Below are 26344 nucleotides of genomic sequence, written 5' to 3'. Positions count from 1 at the left end.
AATCAGTGTAAGAACAACATTCAGTCTCTTTTTGCTCTTTTCAGTGCTGTTAACTCCCGAAGGAGATTGTTACATCCCGCTGCAAAGCGGTGATGTATTGTAATTGTCAGTGTATGAGTGTTCGTCCATTCGTTCATACGTTCGACCTTCTGTGCGTTCACCAAATATCTTCGCAACAGTTGCAGATAGAAAGACGAAACAAAAAGCAGATTACTCGGGCGGAAAGGGGATGAAAATGAGATGATGACCTTGACCTTGAGAAAACTAGGTCAAGGTCAAATTCCACTTTTGTACTCTCAGGAACCAGATAAGATAAAAAGACGAGGGAGAAGGCCAGTGTAAGACCATAAATCAAAGCTAGTGCTTTGATCTATGAAAGTAGGTCAGAGCACTAGCTTTGATCTTTGACCTATGCAAGTAGGTCAGGGTAAAAATTTTAATTCAGGGGTGTTGTGGGATGTTGCAATTTGTGAGTGCCTTGTCTCATTACTGAATGCTCACTTCGTCGGTAAATAGATGCAAGCAGTGTGGATCCCAACAGAGTGTTCAATGTGGATTTTCAGAGCTTCCTGACTGAAAACAGTTGACAGATACCGCTCATAACATCACTACAAGAACAGAGAAGGTGAAGAAGAAGTTGTGGTAAAGCCAAGGAGAGCTGCACATTTAAGTGATAATTCTCTAAGGGCACACTATGACAGTTAACATTCTCACACTGGTATCCCATTACCATGCGACACATAGTTATTATAAGTGATTTAAGCAACAGTATTTGATGGTGGATGGAACTGCCAAGACCTCAGGTCCTGAATAGACTCTGGTTCCACAAACTAACATGTTGGAGTACTGCCTTTTGATTTTAAACTATGCATTTTATATTGTAAATAATGATGTGTTTCTAATCTAACACCAGCTTTTAGATAACTGGATTATAAAGTACAATTATGTCCCTCAGGACTGAAGGTGAGATGAACAACGCAGAAGTAACGCGCAATATCCTGAACACCAGCACGTGCATCTACTTGTGGCATCACAATATATCCAACTACACACTGTCTGATAAGTTATTTTCCTCTGTATTAATTAAAATATAATATTCAGCCATCTAAAAACATGCTTTTACAATCATGGATATTCCTTCCAATTAAAATGATTAAAATGACTGACTGAGAGAGAGGCATGGGAGCAAAAGTGGAAGCAACCACACATTTGACAAAATGTCCTCCAGGAGGAGGAAGTAGGAGAAATAGACATCCTGCCAGGGAATTCAACGTAAAAGAGCTTTCTATAATGAAATATGTAAGAAAAACCGTAGCGGCAATAAATATGCAGGGAAGCAGGAAATGACTCATGCACATACCATCTTTGGAGATGGAGGTCTTGGTGGAGATGCAGACTTTAAGTCAGAGAGATACTGGCAGTTGTCATAACGAGGTTATTACAGAGCAATTCGCTCAGTTATGATTGCACATGTAATGAGGCGTGACGTTTTAGACATGGTATTCTGGCAACGCGCCTTGGAGAATCACTGCCGTGAGGAAATGTTTGATCTTCGTCGTCAATGAGCGCTGGCTGCCGGAGAAGAGCAGCCTTCAAATATTTTTATTGCTGTATGCTACTTAACAACTTTGCTTTAACATGCAGTCTCTCGCACCTCAAAGAGCCAGTTGCAAGCCGTTTAAAGGATTCTGATGAGATAATCGGACACAACTCTTCGTCACCTCCACTACTGCCCCCACAACAGTTCCTTCACCTCCAAACGGAGACGGATAGAGTGCACCCTGAGTTTGCAGATGGATAAGGATCTCCCATAAGCCATCCTGACATACATGGATTGGTGGGGTGACAGTGGGGGTGTAGCTGCATGAGGAGTAAGAGGGTGGTGTGATGGCATGGAAGAGGGGGATGCGTCACACAAGCTGGCAAACAGGTGTGCAGCAACAGTCACATTTATCTGTTCCAGAAATGACTTTTTTTGAGTTTCAAAAAAAACCAAACAAACAAAATAAACAAAAACAAAACATAGCAAACAGCAGGCATATAGCACGTTAAAATAGCAACACATCTTAAAATGGGTCTATGCACTGAAAGAATTTATCTATGAACAGCTTTTAAAACAAACTCTCATTTCACTGATCATCATCAGGCCTTAAAGACTTCAATCCTGCATGAAGAAAACATGTATCAAAGTTCATTTTGAAAAGAATTTACTTGAGATATTTCAACTGGGCTTGACAGCAAATCCTGGATCCACTTTCTTCTCTGCAACAACTCATCAGTCCAGTTGGAATCATTCTTACAGTTTGTGAATCCTCCAAATTTTTTTTTAATGTTGTAAATGCACACCCTAGCTTAGGTTTTGATTACTTTCATGATGAATTTTCTCATTCAGTTGATTTATTGCAGCTGTTTCCTTGTTTACTTTTGACTTCACACTTTATTTTGACCATGTTCTCCTTCATGTGTCTCTGAAATCTGACCTTTTTCAACATGACCTTCTATGCATATCAGCCCACTTGTTATTCTTTCACTTTTACAATAGTGCACTAGGATTCTGTTTATTCGGTTTCTTTATCAACGTGTTTCAACCATTCTTCTTTGTCTCAATGGTTATTTTTTTCTCCCAGCCCCAATTAAAATAACTGCTAGACTCCTGTAGCAAAGCCTGTAATAGCAATAATCAAGGGAATGGATGTTATCTGGAATGTACGTTAGACTAATGGCCTTTCCTTCCAACAGGGCTAATAACTTACTGGAATTATCTAAACACAGTTTCCAGACCAACCATTGCCTGACACACGTATTTAGCAGAGTAACATGCCCTGATCTGAAGATCTTCAAGCTCACAGAGAGGAAATCCATTCTCGCTGTGCTTCCCCACTGGTGTCCCATTACTCCCTAAACCCTCCAATGCTTGATTGCTATGATGTGCACACCAGGCCATGCCAAAGCCGTTTAGCAGTCTGACTGAGGAGCAACGATCTGATGTTCCGAGTCCACAAATGACAGGAGTTGAGAAAAAGCCTTTTCCTTTTAGATTTCTAAAGCCTCTCCAATTCCAATTGAATCCCGATCATTCAGCAAAAGCCTCATAATTACCTCTCATTTTTACCCATTTGTTGCTCCTCTTTCCGCCCACACTGGTACTGGTTTTCTGTTTTCTGTAATTACACCATTTTCATTACATTTCTTGCACAGTCTCTTTTTTTGCTTCTGATTTTTTTCCACTTTATTCCTTCACACCTGAATTTTTGTAAACCTACCTATAAAGTCGTTGCTCATTCCCAAGTCATAATCCCACACGGAGATTTCCAGAGTTTTCTTTGCAAGCTGGTCCAGGGGAACATCATATGAAAACTCCTGCACAGATGGTACCAGAAAGAAGATATATAAAATTTAAAAACCATGATAATTGGGAGGAGCTGAATGTTCAATTGAATGCTTTTGTCAGGACAAACGTGCGGGTTGATTTTGAGAAAGAAAACATGCTTGACTGCTATGCTTATAAAAATATCACAGCATTATGTGATAAGAAAAAAATCAGAGGTTGCCACACATATTATGGGTACTTATCGTGCAGCAGACATGCTGTACCTCATTGAATTCTGGGTTGAGAGTCTTTTTCTTCACTGTAGTCTTGTACTTAGACTTTTTACCCATATCTGGCTGCAAGATGCTGAGAAAGACAGAAAAAGGAGAGCAAAAGCTAAGATTGCTGACATTCATTGGAACTCTGGTTATTCCCACTTCAGGATAACACATATTTTGAACACAAATGCCTGTAAAGCAGGATTGGTCAGTAAAAATTCTTCAGACGTAGTGAGGCAGAGACCATATCTGAGATTAAGACCCAGAGAGAGATCTTTTTCCAGAATTGTTGACAGCTGAAATGCCCAGAATTCAGTGAGTAAAAACAAAAAAATAAATTACAGACTGAGGGCAGGTCATTTGAAGATACAGAGACAAAGACATTCTTTGGTGGATCATAAGAGATCATTTTTATATGAGTCTACAAATTGCTTCTTAAGAAATCCCCTACTTAAAATACTTTTGCATTTTAGGAAATGTGTTCATTCACTTTCTGAAGGGCCCTGGAGTCAATAAAGAAAGTCCTTGGAAACATGAGACAACTAGTCTAACACTTTTTAAGAGGCACTAAAAAACATGTTACTGGAAGGTTTGGAGATGCTGATGCAAATCTTTGGAAAAAAATCCTGATTATTTTTTATATTCATTTCGTATTCTGTTAACAGCCATGAACCAAATGCTGGATCCGGGTATATTTATCTATAGACGTGAAGGGTGTCAATGTTTTCATCTAACTCGCTAACTAATATAATGTGATTCCTCTCATCTAATTAAAATAATTAAAAGCTAGAAAGTGAAGGAATTCTTTTGTGAAACATTGTCTCCTGTTAATCTATAAACTACCTTATCTTTTATCTGGAAGTCAAGATTAAAAGAACAATTACTCTTGCTATCAAAGCAATCAATAGATTGTCTGTAGTTTTGATCTGTTATGACAGTAACAGTTCTTGAATGTCAGAAAATTACCTGAAAAATGTCATCTAGAGGTAAGTGTGACCCAGAAATCTGTGAAACAAAACTGGAGACATTGAAAAAGTGAAACCAATGACGAATCTCAGCCTGACAGCTGAAGCACTGGAGAGCTGGAAACAGAGCATGGCAAGACGGAGGAGGGGAAGCAACACGGGAAGATAGGGGTGGAATTACACTTTCTCAAAGTTACAAATGTGATGTAGCAATAATCCCAAACGTATTATTGCTTGTGGCCTATTAAAATGTCCTCCTTCATTACAGATGATTTCAGTGTGAACATACAGTATGTTGTTTAAAGCCCAATCAAGGAATTATTTTTTTGCTCTTACTGTTTCAAAGTGATTTTTGAAGAGTTTCTATAGAAATTTTTTTTTAAATTTATGTATTAGGGATAAGTGAGTACACCACTATCTGTATCTGTCCAACCATCTGTTATCTGTATCCGTATCTGTACTCGGAATGGGCGGGACTGAAACCAGAAGTGGGTGTGGTTTGACCGAAAATGTGTGGGGCTTAAAATCGGTACATTATTTTAAATCTGTAATTTGACATGGATTGATCAGAAGTTGCTTTATTGTTTATTTTAAAACTATTTACAGAACAGACTCAAAATGAACCTAACCAAAACTAAGTATATGTTATTTGGGAAGAAAAGTTGCAAACACAAAATCAATATTAAGGTGAATGATGTAGATATTGAAAGGGTTAATGAATTTAAAATGCTAGGAGTGATTATTGATGAGATGCTAAATTGGAAACCTCATTTAAGACAACTGCAAATTAAGTTAGCTAGAAGTCTATCCATACTCTGGAAAACTCAAAAACTATTAAATCAGAAGGCACTCCATATAATATATTGTGCACCTGAACTACTGTGCTGAAGTTTGGGGAAACACATTTAAAAGTGGCTTGCAGCCTTTATTCCTGACCCAGAAAAGAGCCTTGAGAATTATTCACAATGAACATTATAGAGCTCACGCAAACCACTTATTTATTAAATCTAAACTACTGAAAATACATGATATCATCAGCTACAAAATGGTGCAACTTATGTATAAAGCAGCCAATAACAACTTACCTCAAAACATACAATCACAAATACAGATTAATGAATCCAGTTACCAACTAAGAGAAAACACAGCATTTGTACAGAAAAAAGCAAGAACAACATTAAAAACATTTTCATTTTCATTCACTGGTGTCAAACACTGGAATAAACTGGATAATGAAATTAGGAGTATGGGAACTCTAACTGTCGTTAAGAAAGCATTTAAAAACATGATTTTGCAAGGTTATAATTCTGACGTGAATGACGGTTAAAGGACTGCACTGTTATGACGAATTAAACTTCTTGTTGTCAATCCTGTGAAACAAAGTCACTGTAACCTTTGTGCAGTAACTGAGTACATGCAAGATGTTAGGACTGCTACGAAAGTGGAGAGGAAAGGAATGCTGAGTAAACAAGGACACTACTGACCAGAAACATCCCTTGAAAGGAATTATAAAATGAGCATTAACAAAATGTGGACTCTTCTCAAGAATTGACAAAGAGGTGTGCAACGATGCATGCCTATTGGACTAAATAGACGGATTAAACAAAAATGTACCAGAATAAAATAACTGAAATTGATTTGTGACATGCAATGTATGAATTGGTTGACAATGTGCTGTAATGAGAGATATGTTGATGATTTAGGGGACGGGAACCTTACAAGCCAATGGCTTCTACCCGTCAACCCTTTTTTTTCTTTTGGGATGTTGTTGCTGATGTCTCAACACTGATGAAAGTAAAATCTGTTGTACTAACATGTCTGGAAAGAAGAAAATAAACTGAAACTGAAAAATTGAGATTCAAATCAAAGTTTTTGATCACAAAAGTAAGAGAACTATTTACAGAACAAGTTTTTATGAACTCAGAACATAAATATTCTTAGGTGTATGAATGAATATTTACAGAACAGCCTCTGAATTGAAATTCAATGCTTTTGATCACAATAGTAAAGGAAATATTTATAGTTTTTTTATGAACTTAGAACATGAAGTTCATTGCTGTAATACAATGGATGCAGTAGGAAATTATGAACTACAAAGTATGTATGAACAAGAATTGTCATACTCAACACAAATTCAAATTTTTTTCTTCTTTTTCTTTTTTCTTTATTTTTAGAGCGAGACAGAAAGAAAGAGAGATATAGAAAGAGAGAGCATGCACGCGTGTGTGTGTGTGTGTGTGTGTGTGTGTGTGTGTGTGTGTGTGTGTGTGTGTGTGTGTGTTTGTGCGCGCTATGTAACAGTTTAAATAGCTATACAGTAAATAATTAAGTGAAAAAGTATCAAACTAAGAGTAAGCAGGTAAAAGAAAAAAAAATGACTTGAGTGGAGGTAGTGACCATAGCGACTCGAGCAGTTTTCAGCTCTGTCGGGTCAAATGCACCGTGTACGTACAACAAAACAAAACAAGAAACAAGTTCACCAAGTAACCTTAAATAGACTGAAATAGAGGCAAGTTGCAGAAAACCAGTGATGTGTTTCTGTGGGGAGAGGCGGGTGTTGTGTGTGACTGGCCAATCACAGATCAATCAGTTATGACCAGGAGTCCCCAACCACTGTGCTGCAGAATGGTACCTGTCCATGGGTCATTTGGTACTGGGCCGCACAGAAAAAAAAAAAAATTACATCGCTTCCGTTTTATTTATTTAGGAGTCTGAAAGATGTTTTATTCTGAAAAATTACCCGATTCTCTGTTACATCCATCCCTGGGCTTGCACTAGGAGCTAGTATGACTAAGCCGCTGTGGCTCAGTGTAAAAGAATTGAGTAAGCCACATAAAGCCACATTCTGTGTCCAAGACAGCAGTGCAGCGTGCGGACGACCAACGCTCGTCTTGGGGGGGCGTGGAGGGGTCCAGGGGCCTCTCCTGGGAAATTTTTTAGAAAATGGGGTTGTTTTCCTGCATTCTGAGGGCAAAATCTTCTGTTCAGTTTACCTACAAAAATACACTAAAGTCAACAGCTCAAGCTGAACTATCTTTATTTCTGTCCTACTTTATGCAGGTATAAATGTGAGATTCGACAATTGAAAACTTGCATTCACTATGTGAAGATACAGTCATACAAAGTATTACTCAATGTTTACTTGTAAGTTTTACTTAGACTAGAAGACATTTTAACTTTGACCACCACCAACACCATTGGTATGCCATAGTTTTACTTATAAGCGCAAGCCCAGTATCCATCAGAGGTCTCCAACGACCAGGTTGCGACCCGTTACTGGGTCGCAGAACATTAGGTAACAGGCAGCACAGTAAGTTTGACTTTCTTCTTGTAACTGATTATCAGTCTAAAGATGTTTAATTTTGAAAAGTGACATCTGTGCGGAATGATGCACAGACGAATGCATGCGTCGGTCCCGCTTGACAGGTCTCGGTCACGTGACAGGTTACCAGCCGTTACCCCTAAATTAAGTGCCCGCAACTGCGTCAGTGTTCTGGATTAAAATTCAGATTAACCTGAGATCACCCAAAAAGTATCAAAAACTCTGCTTCCATTTCCAACCTCCTGTCTTTGTGAACCGGGATTTTCTGCAGTGACCATAAAAACCAAACTGCAGAGTAGACCGGACGTCCGGAACACACTTCAGATGTCATTGTCTACCGTTGCCATTAGGTCAGCGGTCCCCAACCACTGATTCTCATTATTGTAATTACATCCGCGAAGCAGTGATGTATAACAATTGTCAGTGTTTGTGTGTCCGTCCGTCTGTTCACCAAATAACTAGGTCAAGGTCACATTTTCACTTTTATACCTTTTTAGGTACACATCTCTGAAACCTCATGACAAATAGAATGCACCAGTTACATGTTGGATAATGGGTTTTTTATTAAATGACCCTGACCTAGGAAAGTAGGTCAGGGTCCTACGAAAGTAGGTCAGGGTAAAATTTTAAATTCAGGGGTGTCGCAGGATGTTGCAGTCTCTGACCGCCTTGTTATTAGTATTTGATTGACTTGTTCCCCCTTTTATTGGAAATGATCGGTATTTCTCCTACGCTGAATGCACTGATTGTTAGCCACTATATTTCAAAATAAACCTCGTCAGTGCAGTCACTTGAATCAAGCTTTTAATATAATTATTTCTGACAATTATTTCGTTTACAGAGATGTTTACAGGTTGTTTATTTTCTGCTGATGTCTGTATTCTACATAAAACCACTGTGGATGATTTATTACTAGACTACAGCTGTCCTGGCATCATTAACTATCATCGAGCAAATGAAGGCCGGTCCATGAAAATGTTGTCTTAAATGAAACCGGTCCGTGGTGCAGGTGGTGCAAAGGTTGGGGACAACTGGTTATGAGTGGAGGGGAGGGGCAGGAGATGTCTAAAGGTAACCACTCTCAGGGCTAGCTTAATCAAACTAGCCACTGGGCTTTCACTCTGCTTTCATTCTGTTCTGGTCTGTTCTGTTTGTTTTCCCAGACATTTTGTGCACCAATGCACAAAAATGTATTCTATAAATACAGAAGTCACTGAAAAAGTAAAATAAATCTCTTTGAAAGTACGAACTCACTCGACATCAGTTAGCAAAATTGTCAACAACAGTTTTCGGGGGCATTTCCAGGATCACCACCGCTCTCATTAACATGGATTTTATGTGTTTTTTTTAAAGTAAGCTAATCAGGATTTATTAACCAAAATGTTGTTGGAAAGAAAAGTGAAAAAGGAAGAAATCAAGCCTTTATTTAACATCTATAGCAACTTCAAAGAAAGTTATGAGGGCTTAAGAGACATCTCAAACTAAGCTGTGTCAAATTCCATTTTACATGGCACCGACATTCCAGATTCTAGAGAGATCATTAGACATTATACTGAAAAAAACAAGTCTGTTCTGTACAACAATAACTATGCTCAAATTACTGCAGAATAGTCAATACAAAGAATAATTTATGCCATGGATGCCTGGTCTGCAGAGATAGGGAGGATTATCCCCTCAGTTTCTGCAGTAGTGTTCTTTCAAAGTAGGTTGTTTGTAGCCCTGCGTTAAGTAGAGCTAAGATTATTATTAACAATTTGTTAATAAATAAATAGTTCATAAATATTTGATAAAATAAAAGTACATCATTTCACAGATAAAATACGCTGGGTAAAGCATTACTCAGCGTAACATTCATGTTGGAGGAATAATCATTATTATGTTGAATTATTATGTTGACTTGTTTGATGAAATGTGTGTTGTATTCTTTGTATTGCTGGGGATTCTGTGAGGGAATTTGTTTACTCACAGACCTATGAAAAAGGACACACAGAGAGGGACTAACCTGCAAAGGTGCTGTGGGTTTCATGAACCAATGGGGCGCGGGAAAAGAGTCAGGTGGCCGGAAGATGGAGAAGGACATGGAGAGCGGTTGAGGGGAGAAGCGCGCGAAGAGACGGCGGAGATTAAGAGAGAAACCCGTGCGGATTCATAACGGAGTGTGGTGGTGTTTAGCGCACGTTTCCACGAGTTTGGTCCTGAGTTTGGAGCAAGTTGCCAAGGGAGGGACAACGTGTGGAGTCGCCAGTTTTCTCTGCCGCAGAAGGAGCAGGTGTGGACCAGTTCTCCGCCGAGGAGCATCCATTCTGATGGACTGGGAGTTCGCCCGTGCAGTGCTACGAGCCCAGGAGCAGCCGCCGGACGGGATCCATACACCGAAAACTACAGGCACCAGGCCTGCAACGCACGTGGACTGGGTATTTGGACATTTAGTTATTATTGCCGGCTTAGAGTAGGTTTTATTTCAGTACTTGTTGGATTGTTTTTGTTTTATATTACTTGTTGAGTTTTGTGATGATGCCATGTGTTCTGTGTGTTGACGAATACACGTACTTGTTAAATGTGATTGCGTGTCATTTACTGAAAGGAATATTGAATAGTACTTTCTCAGAGCAAATAGGGAACAGTACAGTAAATAGAAATACAAGTTACCACCTAAAGCTCATCAACAGCGGGATCGGAAACAACGAACTCAGGTTAGTCACCCATAGTATTTGCTAGGGACAGCAATGTACATGTTATTTTTCAGAATTTTCCCTGCTGTCCACATCTTTGATTTTCTCCATGTGTCACAAATCACCACAATCCGATAAGGTTAATGAGTAGGTCAGAAGCTGTTCTCTATAAGTGTTTAGTTTTTTCATGCATAGAAATATGGACAAATAAACCTACGTCAAGTCAAGAATTCACCTGGGATGTAAAATAATATGAATACTTTGATAAAGCAACTGTTGTAAGAATACCACAAGAGATTCAAAGATAATTCTCAGCTAAACTATGAGCTCTGACTTAAGAGTGAATGTTGGACATGTACTGTATTTGGCACCGTGCAGGTTCTGGGTAAGAAAAATCCACTGGACTTCTAGCCCATGTTAACTGTTAATATTTTACCTTATTTCTTTTTGTAAGTAGGTGCAGTCATGAGGATTTTATTTTTCTTTCATTGTCAGGATATATTTAATTTGTCCAAGAACAGTTTTACAGTAATACAGAACTAACAAGCCAAAAGGAAGTGTTATTAGTCAAGGTAATTAAGCTTGTTCTCGTGTCCATGTTGGCCACATATTGATCCTCTCTGAGATTGACTGGTACAATACGCCTGAACAAATCTATAGGTCTTCAGCTGTGCAAAAATGCTCCAGGAAAGCTAATATGAGGCTGCAGAAATCTTGGTAAAACAAATAACATTTCCCAATGTAAGACTAAATAGCATACCCTATACAGTATATGTTATGACATTCTTCTTGTAATAGCTTTTCCTTGAAAATTTCACATTACAAATCTTCCAACTTCATGGACTGTTGTGGTCTAATATTAACTATAGGGCACAGCTTTGCCCACACTTCAATACTGTATGTATGCAGACAGCTTCTGGATATTGTGTGATCAGAGTTGTGTGTCTGCAGATGGGTTTGATATGTGCAGCACAGATAAAATAGTGAATCCATTAAAATTTACAGAGCTGCATTGATTGTTCTTTTTGTCTGGACAACTGGGTTGTGTGACTGACACGAACAGCACCACCTTACATGCAGCATACATGATACATGTCCAGTTTACTTTAATGACACACACAGTGCACTTATTTGTTGTACCTACATTTCAACCTGGTCTGACTAAATAAAAACAATAGAAATAAACTTGCTTCACCCCAAACTGTGATCTTTTCCTAAGCCCAAGAACTTTAGATACTCAAACGGGTAACTTTTGATATTTAAACATAACCAAATTGTGCCTGTGAGACAGACGACTCTAAGAAGGTCACGTCTCTTCATCCTTTGCTGAACACCCAGAAATCATAAATTGTGGACAACGTTAAATGACACATAAGATCACATCGTCTGTCACAAATTCTGTCATGACTTCTGGGCAGTGTGTGAATGTCTGCACTGGGGTTTCTGTAGTCCCTTGATATGGAAAGACAAAGATAAAATGTATGTGACCCTGATGGCTGTGTGGATAATGTCGACATAATGCTGGGGTCTGCATTGTCATTGTATTTTCTTTCAGACTTTTGAAATGAATGAAAATAAATTAGGTCAAATCAAATAAACACTACCGTTGGAAGATAAGCTGAAATATTAAAAAATATTACATTTTTGGCAAAGATGAAAAGATTATATATAACGTATGTATAAATTGTGTGTGTGTGTGTGTGGGGGGGGTCTTGTTTATGTTAATGTCATTGGAAACCACACTATTCAATAACAACTTATCAAGTCTCTAATGTTCAGAATTTTGACACTTCAGTATGAAGATGCAAGCAGAAGAAAAGGAGCATCCAGCAAGAGAAAAAGCCACAATATGGAAACAGAAGTTACAGAGAAAATGGGGAAAACGGAGCAAATGTTGGATAAAGAATCTAAAGTTGTGATGCATGAAGGAAACACAACAAAGACAGACAAGAAATAGGATATAACATTGATTGACAGTAACAAAGGAGTGTCGTGGTTAAAATTTCTAGAATACAGAGAAAAAAAGAACAAAACTGTTGAGGATGGCAGGGTGCTTGCTCAGCAAAGATGTCAGACATGTTTTGCACTATTTCTGCATGCCCATGTCTTTTCTCTGCGAGAGCCACTGTTTGCGGATATTAAAGTTAACGTGTGAAGGGACTGGGAGGGGAATGTCGCTTGTTTTGGGGGGATGTCAAAGGGACTAGTGTTGAAATATTAATTTGCTCTTTTAAATGGAAGGAAAATTAGCTCTAAGATAATTCCAACCTTGTGACACTTGAATGGCTTCTGAATGCTGATTGAGAGTCACAGAGTGAATTTACCCTCTGGACAAATGCACAGTTTCACACGTGAACAAGCAGCACAAGTTAAGAGAGACTGGCATCAAGATCAGCTTTAGTTACAGATTCCTCAGGAGTACAACTTGTGCTGCAGCTGCAGGACATTACCATACTGACAGTGAAATAAGTCAGAAAACTGGCACGACAGGTTAACGCCTTACTCTTCTGTTTTATGCATTGCAGAATATACTCTAGAGACAAAGGAGATGGAACTGAAGTAAAGCAGGCTGAAGTAAAGTAGGCTCTTCATACCTGAAGCACAATGAACAAAAGGAAACTGGTCATCTGACAAATGAAAAATCCAAACAACTCAAGCCCGAGAAAAAAAAAAGAAAGAATGACAGACAGCAGAATATGAGCTACATCTTCTGGATGCCTCTGTAATTTTCTAGTGGACCAAAAAACATTTTTGAATCAAAATATCCCACAACTGAGAGCACAAGGCACAGTTGTGGGACCATTTTCAGGAAGTGGAACATGCACTTCAATACAATAGAGAGGAAGAAGACAAGTATCTACATCTGTGTGTGTGTGTGTGTGTGTGTGTGTGTGTGTGTGTGTGTGTGTGTGTGTGTGTGTTCGCGCACACGTGCAGCAACGCTTTTTTTTTTTAAACAATCCAACCTACTGAAAAGGCCATTTGATGAAAGTTTCTCAGTGCAGTTATTGTAGCTATTCCCCTCAATGACCTCAAATCTCAGTTTTAAATGAGTGGATTATAAATTACTGCAAGAGTTCCTCTATATGAAAGTACAAAGAACATTTTTAAGCTCTCTCTGCTCCAAGCACCCATTAGCACCCATTAGCCCTTTCAAAATAAAGGTTTTAACACAGTACTGACTTTAGACTTTTAAAAAAAATTTTATATACTGATTTTGATCCCCGAAAAGAAATTAAGAATATACACTATGGTTAGTGGTTCAAACAGATGGATACACATTAGTGAGTACAGGCCCCTGTAGCATACACGCAGACACACAAGGGGGCCCTTAGGCATGCGGGGGACAGTGGAGTGGGGGGCAGCCCCCTTTGTGGAGCGCCCAAATCAGCAGCTTGTGAGGGGGACGGCGCCTTGCTCAAGGGCGCCTCGCTCAAGGGCGCTGCACCAGTGCTCTGGAGATGAGCTGACACCTCCCATTGTCTGCTCACACTCCGGGTATTTTTGGGCGGGAGCAAGCATCGAACCGCCTATCTTGATTCATAGGACGACCCGCTCTACCGAGGTCTCTACCACTGAGCCACTGCCACCCCACTAAAGAACAATAAAGAACATTTTAGTTTTAGAAAATTGGAATCAAAATATGAGGTCAAAAATTTTTCCCACTCACATTCACACCTATGGTCAGTGAGTTACCAGTACGTTGCAAATTTTTAAACAGTGGGAGGAACCCACGCCGATACATTCCACACAGAAAAAGGTTGGGATTCAAACCCTGAAAACTTACACTCCATTCACAATGAAAAAACAACACCCACAAAAGCATTTTGGATCTATTTGTCCATTCATTTAGCTGAGATCTTACCACCCCTAAGCGAGCTGATAGAAATTAGATTGGGGTGTAAACTATTGAGCATGGTAACAGTGATTCCCACTGTTGTGTGGTACTTATCTACTTATCAGTTCCATCCATTGCTCACTTATAGACTGGACACAGTCAATGCAGAATTATCAGTATTTTCCACAGTATAAAGCGCACTGGACTATACCTTCACACCTTCAATGAATGGCCTCTTTTAAGCCTTTTTCATATAAAAGGCGCACTGGATAATAAGGTGCATCTGATTATAAGGTGCACCTTCAATGAATGGCCTATTTTTGAAAACTTTTTTTCCACAAATAAGGCCTCCTGGATTATAAGGTGCACTGTCGGTTTTTGAGAAAATTAAAGGCTTTTAGGTGCGCCTTATAGTGTGGAAAATGCTGTAAACTAACTGCTACTAATTGTGTGGAAGGCTCAGGACACATATCAGTAGTTAGTACTGAATTATAAAATGTAATAATCAGTATTTAGCTACAATAAAACAAAGATGACTGATTTGTCACACATTAGTTCACCCTACATTTGAAATCACACATGACTCAGATGAAAATCTGTCACACCGCACTCTATTATGAAGTGCCGTGGGCAGATTCAGCACATGGGGGATAAAATGTAATAGATCTTACTCAATAAGGAAATGTGCAAATAGAGTATTTTGGACTTTTACTTTTCTTCATTGACCCTGACTTAAAAAAATCATTGGTCAGCCCATGGGAGTGTCCTTGATATATGACTATAAAACAATGGACTGACCAACCAATTTAAAATAGAAACTGCTTTGGCCTTAAGGGAAAAAAGTTGCACTGATCATCAAAGAACAGATGTGCATCAGTCAGTCTAATGAGCAATTGAGCTTTTCACGGTAACTTTGATAATGCAATCCTGATCTCTGAGACAATGAGAAATGAGCCTTGATGAAAATTGCCTTGTACATCCCCCTGTATATAGAGTAATTTAAACCAGCAAGGTTTAATTTAAACCAGCAAGGTTTTAATTACTCGCTCTCCTCTTATCCAATCACAGCATGTCACATTCTGCTGTCAACCAATCATTTGCTAGCTGACAAACTTTAAATAGTCATTGTTAGTTTTCACAACTCACATTTTGACGAAGGGATCAGAGTAGCCATTGGAATCCATGGCGGCCAGATGGGCACAGCGTATGATCCCCACTAGCAGGCAGTTCTTCTCTGTGTTATAACACAGTGACACAAGGATTCGGCCACGCTGGGGAGACAGGAAACACCAGTATCAGACAAACCATCTGTTTTCAAACTGACATCCCCACTTCACAGAATACAGAGCAGCTGGATTCTGGACCAGGGTGAACAAAATTAATCTGAAACATTTTTCATTCAAAGCAACCAAAGGGTTGCAAATGTGGTACATCAGTTGTGTTGTGCAGGAGTATCCACATCAAAGACCATCAAAATAAAAAGGTTCAGAAAACCAAGCAGAGATCAAAAGTTGTTTCTAAAAATCAAACTAAGAGAAAGAAAAAAGATTACAAAACAAAACAACAAAACAAAACAAACAGCAGTCGCGGAAATAAAATCCTCGAGAAGTGACCCTGGTGAAATTTAAAACTTTTCTGCTTTAGATTGTTAGACTTTGTCAGTCAGACACATATACTGATTGAAATTATTTAATTAATCAACTTGAAACCTTTATATTATGTCAATGCTCTTTTTCTAAACACAGAAAATACATGATAGGTGAGAATTGATGAATGGAAACAAAAAATGTTTTAAATGCAGGAGAGTATCAGGAAATAATGAGCAATGTTTTGACTGAAAATGGTAAAAACATGATTGGTGCTGACACTGGTTTTACCTCCTCCTCTCCCACAAGTGCCCCCTGATCCATTGCTTGATTGTTAGATTCTTTATTCTGAAATTGCAAACAGACAGACAGAGGAATACATACACAGTACAGCAAATATCTATTTCACATCATTGTTCATTTAAAATTGATGCCTGATACCCTGCAGGCAAACATGTAAAATGGAAATAGGAAACCTCTTGACGTATACATGCGTCCACAGAAACCAATTTTACATTCATGTAGATAGTCTGTGCACTGTCACATAATAAATGTACCTGTGCAATCCTCTCCAGGCCCATATTATAGCGCTTGCCCTCACCCTCTTTCAGTTTCTTCAGAGCCACTCTCACCTCTCCGATGAACTCATTTCTTCCCAGTCTGTCCATGTCACACACACACAGCCTTCATACAAAGACAGAAGACAGATGCAGAGATTGAATGCGGCAAGAGGAGGATTAAGACAAATACTTACGTGTGAGTCCTGCTACCGGTTTGCAGCTAATTATTTATTACTGTCTGTAATGCAATGAGAGCTGTAGGTTTCAAATGAGTAAGCCTTGTAACTAATGATCAGTGCCAAAGAGGAGGATGGTTGCCAATCTTTTTTGCACTGGGTCAGTTGGTCAATCAAACATTTACTACATTTGTAATAACTCGAACAAGAAACAGGTGAATGAAACTAATCCCTTTTATTGCTGCATCTACCTGAATTGTAACCATAATGCTTGAGCCCATGTTGTATTCAGGAAAAATAAATCAAACCTTTGTTTGGTTTGTGTAATGGAGTTTTAAGATGAACCTTATAGTAAAAACTAGAGTGCTCAGACCTTTTCCAAGGTATTAAAGCATTATATGAATTCTGTAATTTCTGTTTTGTGTCTTGCTTTTGTTGCATTTCCCCTAACAGCAAAAAGCTCTGTGAAATGAATTATTCTACACGGTGCACTTATTCAAAGGAATGATGATAGATGGAGTGTGAATACTCCATCAGCTACAGTAGTCTTCACAGGCCATCAACTGCAACAATATTCTCTCCTTGTTCAAATTTTCCTCTGTCACTGCTCTTGATTTCTTCCCCACTTAACTCTTCCTATTCTCAACCTTTCTCTGTTGTACTTTCTCTAACCCCCCCCCCCCCACACACACACACACACTCCACCTCTTCCTGTTTTCTTCCTGTCCCTGTGACATTTGGACATTTGACATGACGGTCCTCGTCTTTTAGTCATAGCTGATGAGTATCTCTAGCAGACGCTTCAGAATGACTCATGACCGCTGCTGTCAAATGATTTCTGTGCCTTTGCTCTGTCATACATATAGGGTGTCTGTGATGAGACAAGGATCGCTGTGGTAGGTGACAACAGCTCTACTCAAAGTTATGATTTCTTCTTGGCGCCTGATCAGTCCCTTTCCTGTTATTCTTTCAAGCAATTTTCTTCCTTTGGAATTCCTTCAAGAAAAAATGCTGCAAGAATTTCCCTGATACCATATTTGGTGTTTATATGTGGTGTCTGTTCTTGCACTTTAATGGTCTATAGCTATAGATTAAGTTAAACAACAAACCTACATTGATGACAGCTTTGTTTTCTCCAAGGTGCATATCTCTTCATATATCATATACTATACTATCATATTCTCTGTACTGTATCAAGGGATAATTAAGTAGCCAGTGCATTAAATAATACGGTAATAATTTCCCTATGGGGATCATTAAAGTGTAAAAGTAAACCTTGGTTTTCAAACGCTTTAGACATCGAACAAATTGGAATTTGACCAAAAAATTTGTGATTGTTTTTGTCTTAGAAGTCGAACAAAATTTGGAAGTCGAACGCGAAACAAACACAGTAACATCCGTTCTCCTCCTCCTCTCCCTCTCCAACATTCACGTATGCCAACTGCTCACCACCACAAAGGTAAAAATTCTTATCTTTATTGTTTTTATGCTTTAACTTTAATGTGCTTTTTATTTTAGTTACTGTATTCAATATTTTTTCACTTAATTTGCGTTCCATTGCCCATGGTACGAGTTACGGTACCGTAAACTTCTGTCCAAAAGACAACGGTAATTTGTACCTTTGGCTAACCCGATTATGTTGATTTTTTTTTCTTTCTCATGTATACTTCTTTCTTTTACATTTCTTTTATATGTTTCATTACCATACAATTTGATATACAAACGCTCCTCTTCTTACATTTGTTTTACGTTTTTTCAATTTTACATTTGAACTGACAGTAAAATAATTTTGTAATAAAAAAACTTTTTGAGTGAATTTTTGAGTTTAGCGCGCTCTCTGTAGTATGAGACGTTCAAACGATCTTAAGTTTGACACTGCGTCCATTGTTTACATGGCGCAAACGACAGACTGTGCCTTGCGTCGTGTATTTTTTTGAAATTAATGTTATCATTTTACAATGTTATGTTTATAATCAATGATTTAGGGTGTTTTATAAGATACGGTAATAAAATGTATGGATGTATGAACGGTCACAGATTACTGGAACTTACAGTAACAATTTATTTTCATTTTCACATTACGTTCGGCCGTTTGAAATGTAACTAAAACGGAAGTTGAGGAGCGTCTGTGTAACATGACATTATGAAATAACATTGTACTCAGATATAGCGGCAGAAAAGGGATGGATATTATGTTGAAAAAAGGTAGTTTTCTAGCATCTTGGAAAGGATTAAGACCATTTACATTATTTGTAATGGGAAAAATGTATTTGGAATTCAAACAAATCGGTATTCGAACATCCTTCCGGAACGAATTGTAGTCGGAAACTGAGGTTTGCCTGTACTTCTTCTTCTTCTTCTAGCGACATCTAGTGGTCATGTTACAGGCTACAACCAGTTAAACGCACCTGATTGGCTGGAATTCTGCTCTGGTTCTGGCCCAAGGTAACGGGAAAACAGTATTCTTATTCATGAGCACATTATAAACAACAACAACAAAAAATAAACTACGAAAAAATAATAAATATAATAAACAAAAATAAAAAAAAATTGCTACAAAACTTAAAAATAGTAAACATTGCCTTGTCAATGGTGCGTTTGTGCATGAGTTGTGTCGGCTTATTATTTCCATTAGTAATAGACATCATCTTGTATGATCCCAAGCTATACCTGTACACATGTTTGGCTTTGATCAAGAGGCTACAGAAAATCTATACTGAGCATTTCAAGAATCAAACATGTCTTCACCTGAATAATAGTCAACTAATACAGCCCTTGCATTGATTGTATGCAAATAAAAGCACACAAATAGCCATTCATTTCTACATCTCAGTACACAAAATGTTGAATGCAGGTGTTGTTTGACCACAGGTAATGCCCGTGCTGCATTATTTAGTTATGGAGAACTAATTTCTGGCTGTGTGGCTATGGGCTGAAATTTGGCCACCTTATTTTCTATTAACTATTTTCCCAATCAGAGCTATTGACTGGTGTGAAAATACTTAAGAGAGGTCTGAGAGCAGCCATTTTTTAAAAGTTTACGTCTTGTTGGAATGGAGAGTAAGGAGTTGGGACTCTGGTTGTACGACAGTCATTTCCAATGATACCATCCTGTCCATTCAACACCCAATCAAAGTTTTTACTCTTTTATCACATAAGTGTTTGACAACACAGCTCACCTGGGGTGTCCATAGGCAATCTCTGCTTTGCCCTCAATCCAATATCAAATCAAGCCCTACATTGGTCCCTATCTCACAGCTGCTGAGGACAGTGTCAGTCCATTACGCAGCCTGAACAGAGATAGAGTGAATAAATTGAGAATAACTCAACGCGGCACTGATGTTATGTTGGCGCGCACACACACACACACACACACACACACACACACACACACACACACACACACACACACACACACACACACACACACACACAGACAGACAGTATAATAATAATAATAATAATAATAGTTTAATAAAGATTAAAAAAAAATACTCAAATCTAGTCCTGTCCATCCACTCTACACACTGCATACATACAAACAGTGGACGTGTTGATTTACAACTTTTATCACAATACATCCACACGTTTTGACATCCTCTGATAAGAATTTTAGTGATAAAAGCCACAGGGAATTTTAAAGATGATTCCTGGCCTGAAGTCATACATGTGCAATTCCTCTGATTTTTTTAAAAGCATTGTGTCATTTAAATTAAGGGTAGGATGAGGGCACCACATTATCACTGTCACTGCCTTCTAAATCAAATTTACCCAAAGGCAGACAAAGACTGCAGAAACTGATAGAGAAATTTGGACCTAATCTTAAAATCATGTCTGGCTGAGTGCAATAAAATCGTCAGAGCAACTCAGTCTGTCTCATATTCAGACATCAAAAGAAACTGATGAATCTTCCTCCGGGATTAATAAAGTATCTATCTATCTATCTATTTGTTCTCAGTGCAGTTTCTCATGTTTGAAGTATTTTCAAAGAGAGAAAACATCTTGAAAAATAAGATTAAGTGTCTTTTCAACATGGAGCTTTTCAAAGCTATTACTGTGACATGTACGTATATAATGCATTATTTAAGACTTGCGTATTGAAGGACAGGCCAGTATGAGATGACAAAATGAATTTTAGGACTGATTCCTTCATAATAACACAATTGATTTCCAGAAGCCCTGGGAGAAAAAAGACTGTTATGTGAGGAATTAGGTTGTTGACTTCAGCATAATGAATTTTACTTTCTCCAAGCCATTCCACATCAACCTCATTGCTGGATTTTGCCTTAAAAAAGTACGTTTGTGTAATTACAATTATAGCAAATAAATAAATAAATAAATAAATAATGATAATAATAATAATAAAAAAATAAATACACAAACCTAGTCCTGTCCATCCACTCTACACACTGCATAACATTTAAGTCAGCCTAATACAGAGTGTTGTGCAGTATTCTACTGAACATTTTATTCTATCTGACATTCTTTGACTTACTGCCAAATAATTTCTTAATGATATAGTTTTGGCTACAGTCCAGGTTTTATAGAAGTCTTTGATATGTGCAATACCATACAGTAAGTAACTGCTAAAATATTTTCATGATATTGAAACACATTTTCATACTGCCAGGCAAGAGGCCTAGAGGAGACCAAAGAGGAGGTTAATGGATGTAGTGAAAGAGGACATGAAGGTAGTTGGTGTGATAGAGGAGGATGCAGAAGACAGGGTTAGATGGAGGCAAGTGATTCGCTGTGGGGACCCCTGAAGGGAGAAGCCAAAAGGAGAAGAAGAAGAAGAAGAAGAAGAAGAAGATATCTGGCTCTCCTCCAATAACCAGTAACATTTAAATATATCTTTAGTTTTCTTTTGAGGGGTGACAGAGTTTGGCTTTCCTGTACTGAAGTGCCTTCTCAAGCATGAGGAGTTCTCAGGAAAGGATGCATATAATCAGCAAAATCTTATCTACTGTATATGATAACAGATGTTCACACTCTGGGTTAGGTCGGAGCTGTCAATTTCTGCAGGCTGAGCATTGTCCTCTGCAGCTGCTATACATGCTACAGGGACAGTAAAGTTAATTTTAAGTGACATATATGTTATTCATCATTATGGAAAATATAAGAAAAAATAAATTTTATATAATTATGTAGCATCATCCCTTTGGTCAGATGGGCGTACTGTGTGTATGGAAAAGTTAATTGCACTACCGATGCTGACGCGCTAGCCCATCAATGGGATTTTCCATATTATGTTAGCATTGAGCTAGCCGCCATTCATTGCTGTTGGACTGTGTGGAATTAATATTCTAAGGAACAATAGGTCCTTGTCTTTGTGTTTTCTTGATGTTCTGTTGACACAACCGTTCACCTTGCAGGTAACCATGATATTTTTGGAGTTAATTGCGTCGTGGATTTCATTGTTTCTTATGGCTGCCAAGCTATATTGGGCGCCAGTGACGTATGACGCCCATGTGACCACTGACAGCGGAAGCTGCTACGGCGCAGATTTTAAGCTTTTCTGACGAAAGGGATGATGCTACATAATTATATAAAATTTATTTTTTCTTCTGTTTTTCATAATGTTCATAATGTTTAATAAAGTTTCCTTTTTTCCTTTGTCAAGACCTTAAATTTGCTCAGATCCCAGCTGTTCAATGAAGATTGATATAAATGATCCTTTTCCTTTATTTTTGAGAAATAACGTAATTAAGGCCACATAGGGCTATTATGTTCCGATTAAGGTTTTTATCTAATGTAATGATTTCTTTACAAAAATCATATTTTCTGACTGAATTAGCTCCCCATCAATTTTTCCATGGTAGTTCTGTTCTGTATCTATATCTGACCTCCATTGTCTCAACCTTGGACTAAAACTTGCCACTTTTCTAACTACATCCTCTCACTTATCAAAAATCATCTAAGCTAGAACAAGTTTGCTCCGACTACAGGATGGCCCAGTTTCACAAATGTTTAAACTCTGAACTGTTGAGGCCTTCAGGCAGGTCTGCAGAGCAGCAAAGTGTGGACACAGTCATCCCGCTAAGCAGAGCATAACACTCCAAGATCAAAAGAGTGCAGAATCCGTCTCCTCCGCGCCCTGCTGTGATCGGCAGAGTGGGATGCAGCATGCCACAACCAAGTGAGTGAATGTCTCTCTGGGGATGCCTTGCTGTCTCTGTTCTCTGTCTGTTCAATGCTTTGGGTTGCGCAATGAGGACTACGTCTGTTGATCAGAAGAGATATTGTGCCGGCTCCTGAACATATCCAGAGATATTTTCAGCAGAATTTCTCCTCTGTCTCTGTCTGTGGCTTGCTTTCCCTCTTTTCAGTCATTCAGGCAGTATTTCATTCATTCTCTCCCATGCGTATTTGTCACAGACCTCATTCTTTTGTTTTTGGCCTATCTGTGAACTCCCTATCATTCAGTCTTTTTCTATCAAATGAATCAACTTCCTAATCCATCACTTGATGTTATTCATTACATTCCCTGTGATCCAATCTTTTTCTCTTCCAAATGGCCTTGGATTACATCCATCTCTCCATCCTGTCATGTTCCTCGATCTTGGCCTCCCTTGTTTTTCTTCCACAGTGTCTTATCTGTCACTTGACATCATTCACGGTCTTTCTTCTGCTCTCTTTGCTGTTTGTCTCTTCATCCCTTGCTTGACACTGGTCACACGCCTCTTCATTTTGGCTTCCCCCATGTTGGTTTGTGTCTGTGGGCTATGTCCTTGAACAGAGGTCGTGTGGATTATCTACAGTCTGAAGGGTCCTCAAGCTGTTGTATACGTAGATACGTGTGTGCGGTGTTGAACAGAGAGTTGAAAATAGAGCTACTGTCAAATGTATGCGTTTGTTCAAGGACATGTATTGTTAGCATGTGTGTGTGTGTGTGTGTGTGTGTGTGTGTGTGTGTGTGTGTGTGTGTGTGTGTGTGTGTGTGTGTGTGTGTGTGTTCATTGTGTTTGGAGGATGGGGCTCGCATGTTCTTTCCACTCAGTGATTGCCCTTGACATACAGACAAGAGGATAAGCACACACCTGGCTGCATTTATATGTGTGGTTTTGATGATATTCATGTGAACGTCTGTCTGTGTGTGTGTGTGTGTGTGTGTGTGTGTGTGTGTGTGTGTGTGTGTGTGTGTGTGTGTGTGTGTGTGTGTGTGTGTGTGTGTGTGTGTGTGTGTTTGTATATACACATCTGAGTAGGTCCGAGCTTGTGTTTCCTCAGGATAAACAATGCCACCCAACTCAATGAATCTGTGAAGTAAACTGACACTGTTTTATCACACATGGCCGAACAAAACGTATGAAAATGCTCTGTCTCTGAATCTACTTCAGATTCAGTGCATTAAAATGCGTCAGAGGTTTTGGCCCATGATAGCTACACTTGACCCCAATCAATCCATATGGAGAGTGATGTGGGAAAAGAGGAGGTGGAGCCTTAACACACAAGTAGCACCTGAGGAGTTACTGCAGCAACAGCAGGTGGAACAGTTGGCTGGCCTCGACTGTCTGGAATAATTAATTACCTGGAAAAGCCTACTTGGAAGGGTTGTCACAATTCACCGGAGAATTGGAACTGTAACGTCTGTGGTATGAACTGGTCATTCAGCTATCTGAAGAATAGCACTATTTGCTATCCAGAGCAAATTTATTATGAAGCACCTACCTGAGTGTTTTGGTGGTCATGTCAGCTGCAGTGATGCCATGATACACCAGCGTTTCATTCCACACTGGGTTCAGCGTGTTCTTCAGTGTTTTTGTGCGTAGTTTGTTTGCCTGAGGAGAAGAAGAGGATTCATGAAGAAAATTTTCATGAAAAGTGAAAGATTAAAAAAAAGAAAAAGAAAGGAGAAATAAATGTTTCAAGGGGGTAGAGAGCAAATTGGTCAGATCAAAGTAAGAGAAAAAGAACAGAATATCTTGTCTCTGAAGCAAAAGAAATGACACGAAAGAGTGAAGAAAGAAAGAGAGAGAAAGAAGGAAAAAGGGTGGGGACACATCATTTATCTCTCCCTCAGGAAATCTGAGACATCTGCTGCCTACTTTGTAGAGGACGTGAGGCTTCCCTCTTCTCATCAGTCTGTCTGTCTCCTCCCCAGTAAGACAATGCATTAATAGCAGCCAGACCCAAAACAAGCACTGTGCCTGAAACAGCAGCCAATTAAACTGCACAACACATTCAGCATGAAAAATTAAAGCTTTCCAGGACAGGAACTAGCCATGAGCCCTTAATAGCATCAGCATCTATAAATAAAGTTTGCAGCTACTTGGTGCCTCATGTCTTACAGTTCACTAACAAATGCATTCATCCTGTTAAAGTCTTGTTTGTTTATTCATTTTCCATCTATTTTCTTGAGGAAGAGACGATCACAATCATCTCGGCTACAGCCGCTTTTCCACCTTGCAGATCAGGGGTTCCATTAATTATATAATATTATATTGTATTATATTATATTATATCATCCATCCATCCATTTTCCTCCGCTGTGTCCGCCGCAGCAGGTCACGGGGAGCTGGAGCCTATCCCAACTGGCATAGGGCGTGAGGCGGGAGACACTCTGGGCAAGACGCCAGTGTGCGGATGAGCCACAAACACAGACAACCACGCACACACATACACACACACACTCACTCCTACGGGCAATTTGGAACAGCAAATTAACCTGAAGCACATGTTGTTGGAGGTGGGAGGAAGTCGGACACGGGGAGAGCATGCAAACTCCACATAGAGCGGGACTTGAACCCCGTACCGCCACGTTGTGTGGTGACAGCGATACCCACTGCGCCACCATGCTGCCTTATATTATATTATATTATATTATATTATATTATATTATATTATATTATATTATAGTATAGTATAGTATAGTATAGTATAGTATATTATATTATCGGGAACCCGTGGAAATTCCACGATAAAAAAATAATATCAGACTTCATACCAAACATATGAAAACAAATGAGTTGGTATTACAAACCAAGTGCACCTAACATAGTCAAAAATCTACGTGGTGACGTAACGACTTTGTGTTGGCAAATCATGGATTGTGCTGGGTGGGCATTGCATAGCCATAGATGAATGTTAGCAGGCTAACTGGAGAAAGAAAGCTAACTAATGGTGAGATTGGGAAAGGAGCTAAGGTTAAAGGAAAAGACACCTGTCAAAAGAGCAAGTGGAAAAGAAATTTTAGAGAAGTGATAGTTCTGTTAGCTGACTACATGAACAGAACTGTATGTAGTTACTTAAAGACACTTTTTGTCAGATACCCGAGGAGCATTTTGGATACTACATCAGTGGTCCCATTCCAAACGGAAACCATAGCTAACCAGCTAGTTTCACTCATAATTTCGTTGCTGTTTTCTGTGTCGTTCCTGCTGCTTTGGACTCTGCTCAATAACATGAAAATTGTTGGAACAGATGTGACACTATCAAGTAATGTTAACTGGGAAGTCCATGTATAGTTATTTCTTTACCTAACATAGCAGATGCCTTACGCAATATTGTTCGTGTGATTCCTTCTAGCAGATGCGCCGTGATTGGTTGGGCACGTGATGGACAGGTAGTGAGTGGAGGTGGTGACACCGTGACAGCGTGAGACTTTTCAAGTGAGTTCATTTTTGTGACTCAGCCA

General features: G+C 38.9%; 1 protein-coding gene across 4 annotated transcripts in view; it reads right to left on the bottom strand.

Moving 5' to 3' along the window:
* The window catches only part of doc2g (double C2-like domains, gamma), a 33593-nt gene that overhangs the window by 1118 nt on the left and 6131 nt on the right, over positions 1-26344 (bottom strand). For 3 of the 4 annotated variants that reach the window (XM_068320557.1, XM_068320560.1, XM_068320558.1), the window contains 6 exons: positions 24379-24488; positions 16529-16655; positions 16263-16319; positions 15532-15656; positions 3595-3676; positions 3264-3360 (listed from right to left, as the gene is read on the bottom strand). In XM_068320557.1, coding sequence (XP_068176658.1) covers positions 3264-3360; positions 3595-3676; positions 15532-15656; positions 16263-16319; positions 16529-16655; positions 24379-24488 — 598 coding nt within the window. Of the gene's footprint in view, positions 1-3099; positions 3162-3263; positions 3361-3594; positions 3677-15531; positions 15657-16262; positions 16320-16528; positions 16656-24378; positions 24489-26344 lie in introns of all 4 variants that reach the window. The other variant, XM_068320559.1, reaches the window with a different exon arrangement.

This window comes from Antennarius striatus, chromosome 8 (assembly GCF_040054535.1).
Source record: "Antennarius striatus isolate MH-2024 chromosome 8, ASM4005453v1, whole genome shotgun sequence".
In the NCBI taxonomy this organism is placed as follows: domain Eukaryota; kingdom Metazoa; phylum Chordata; class Actinopteri; order Lophiiformes; family Antennariidae; genus Antennarius; species Antennarius striatus.
This window is presented reverse-complemented; position numbering and strand designations above follow the sequence as displayed.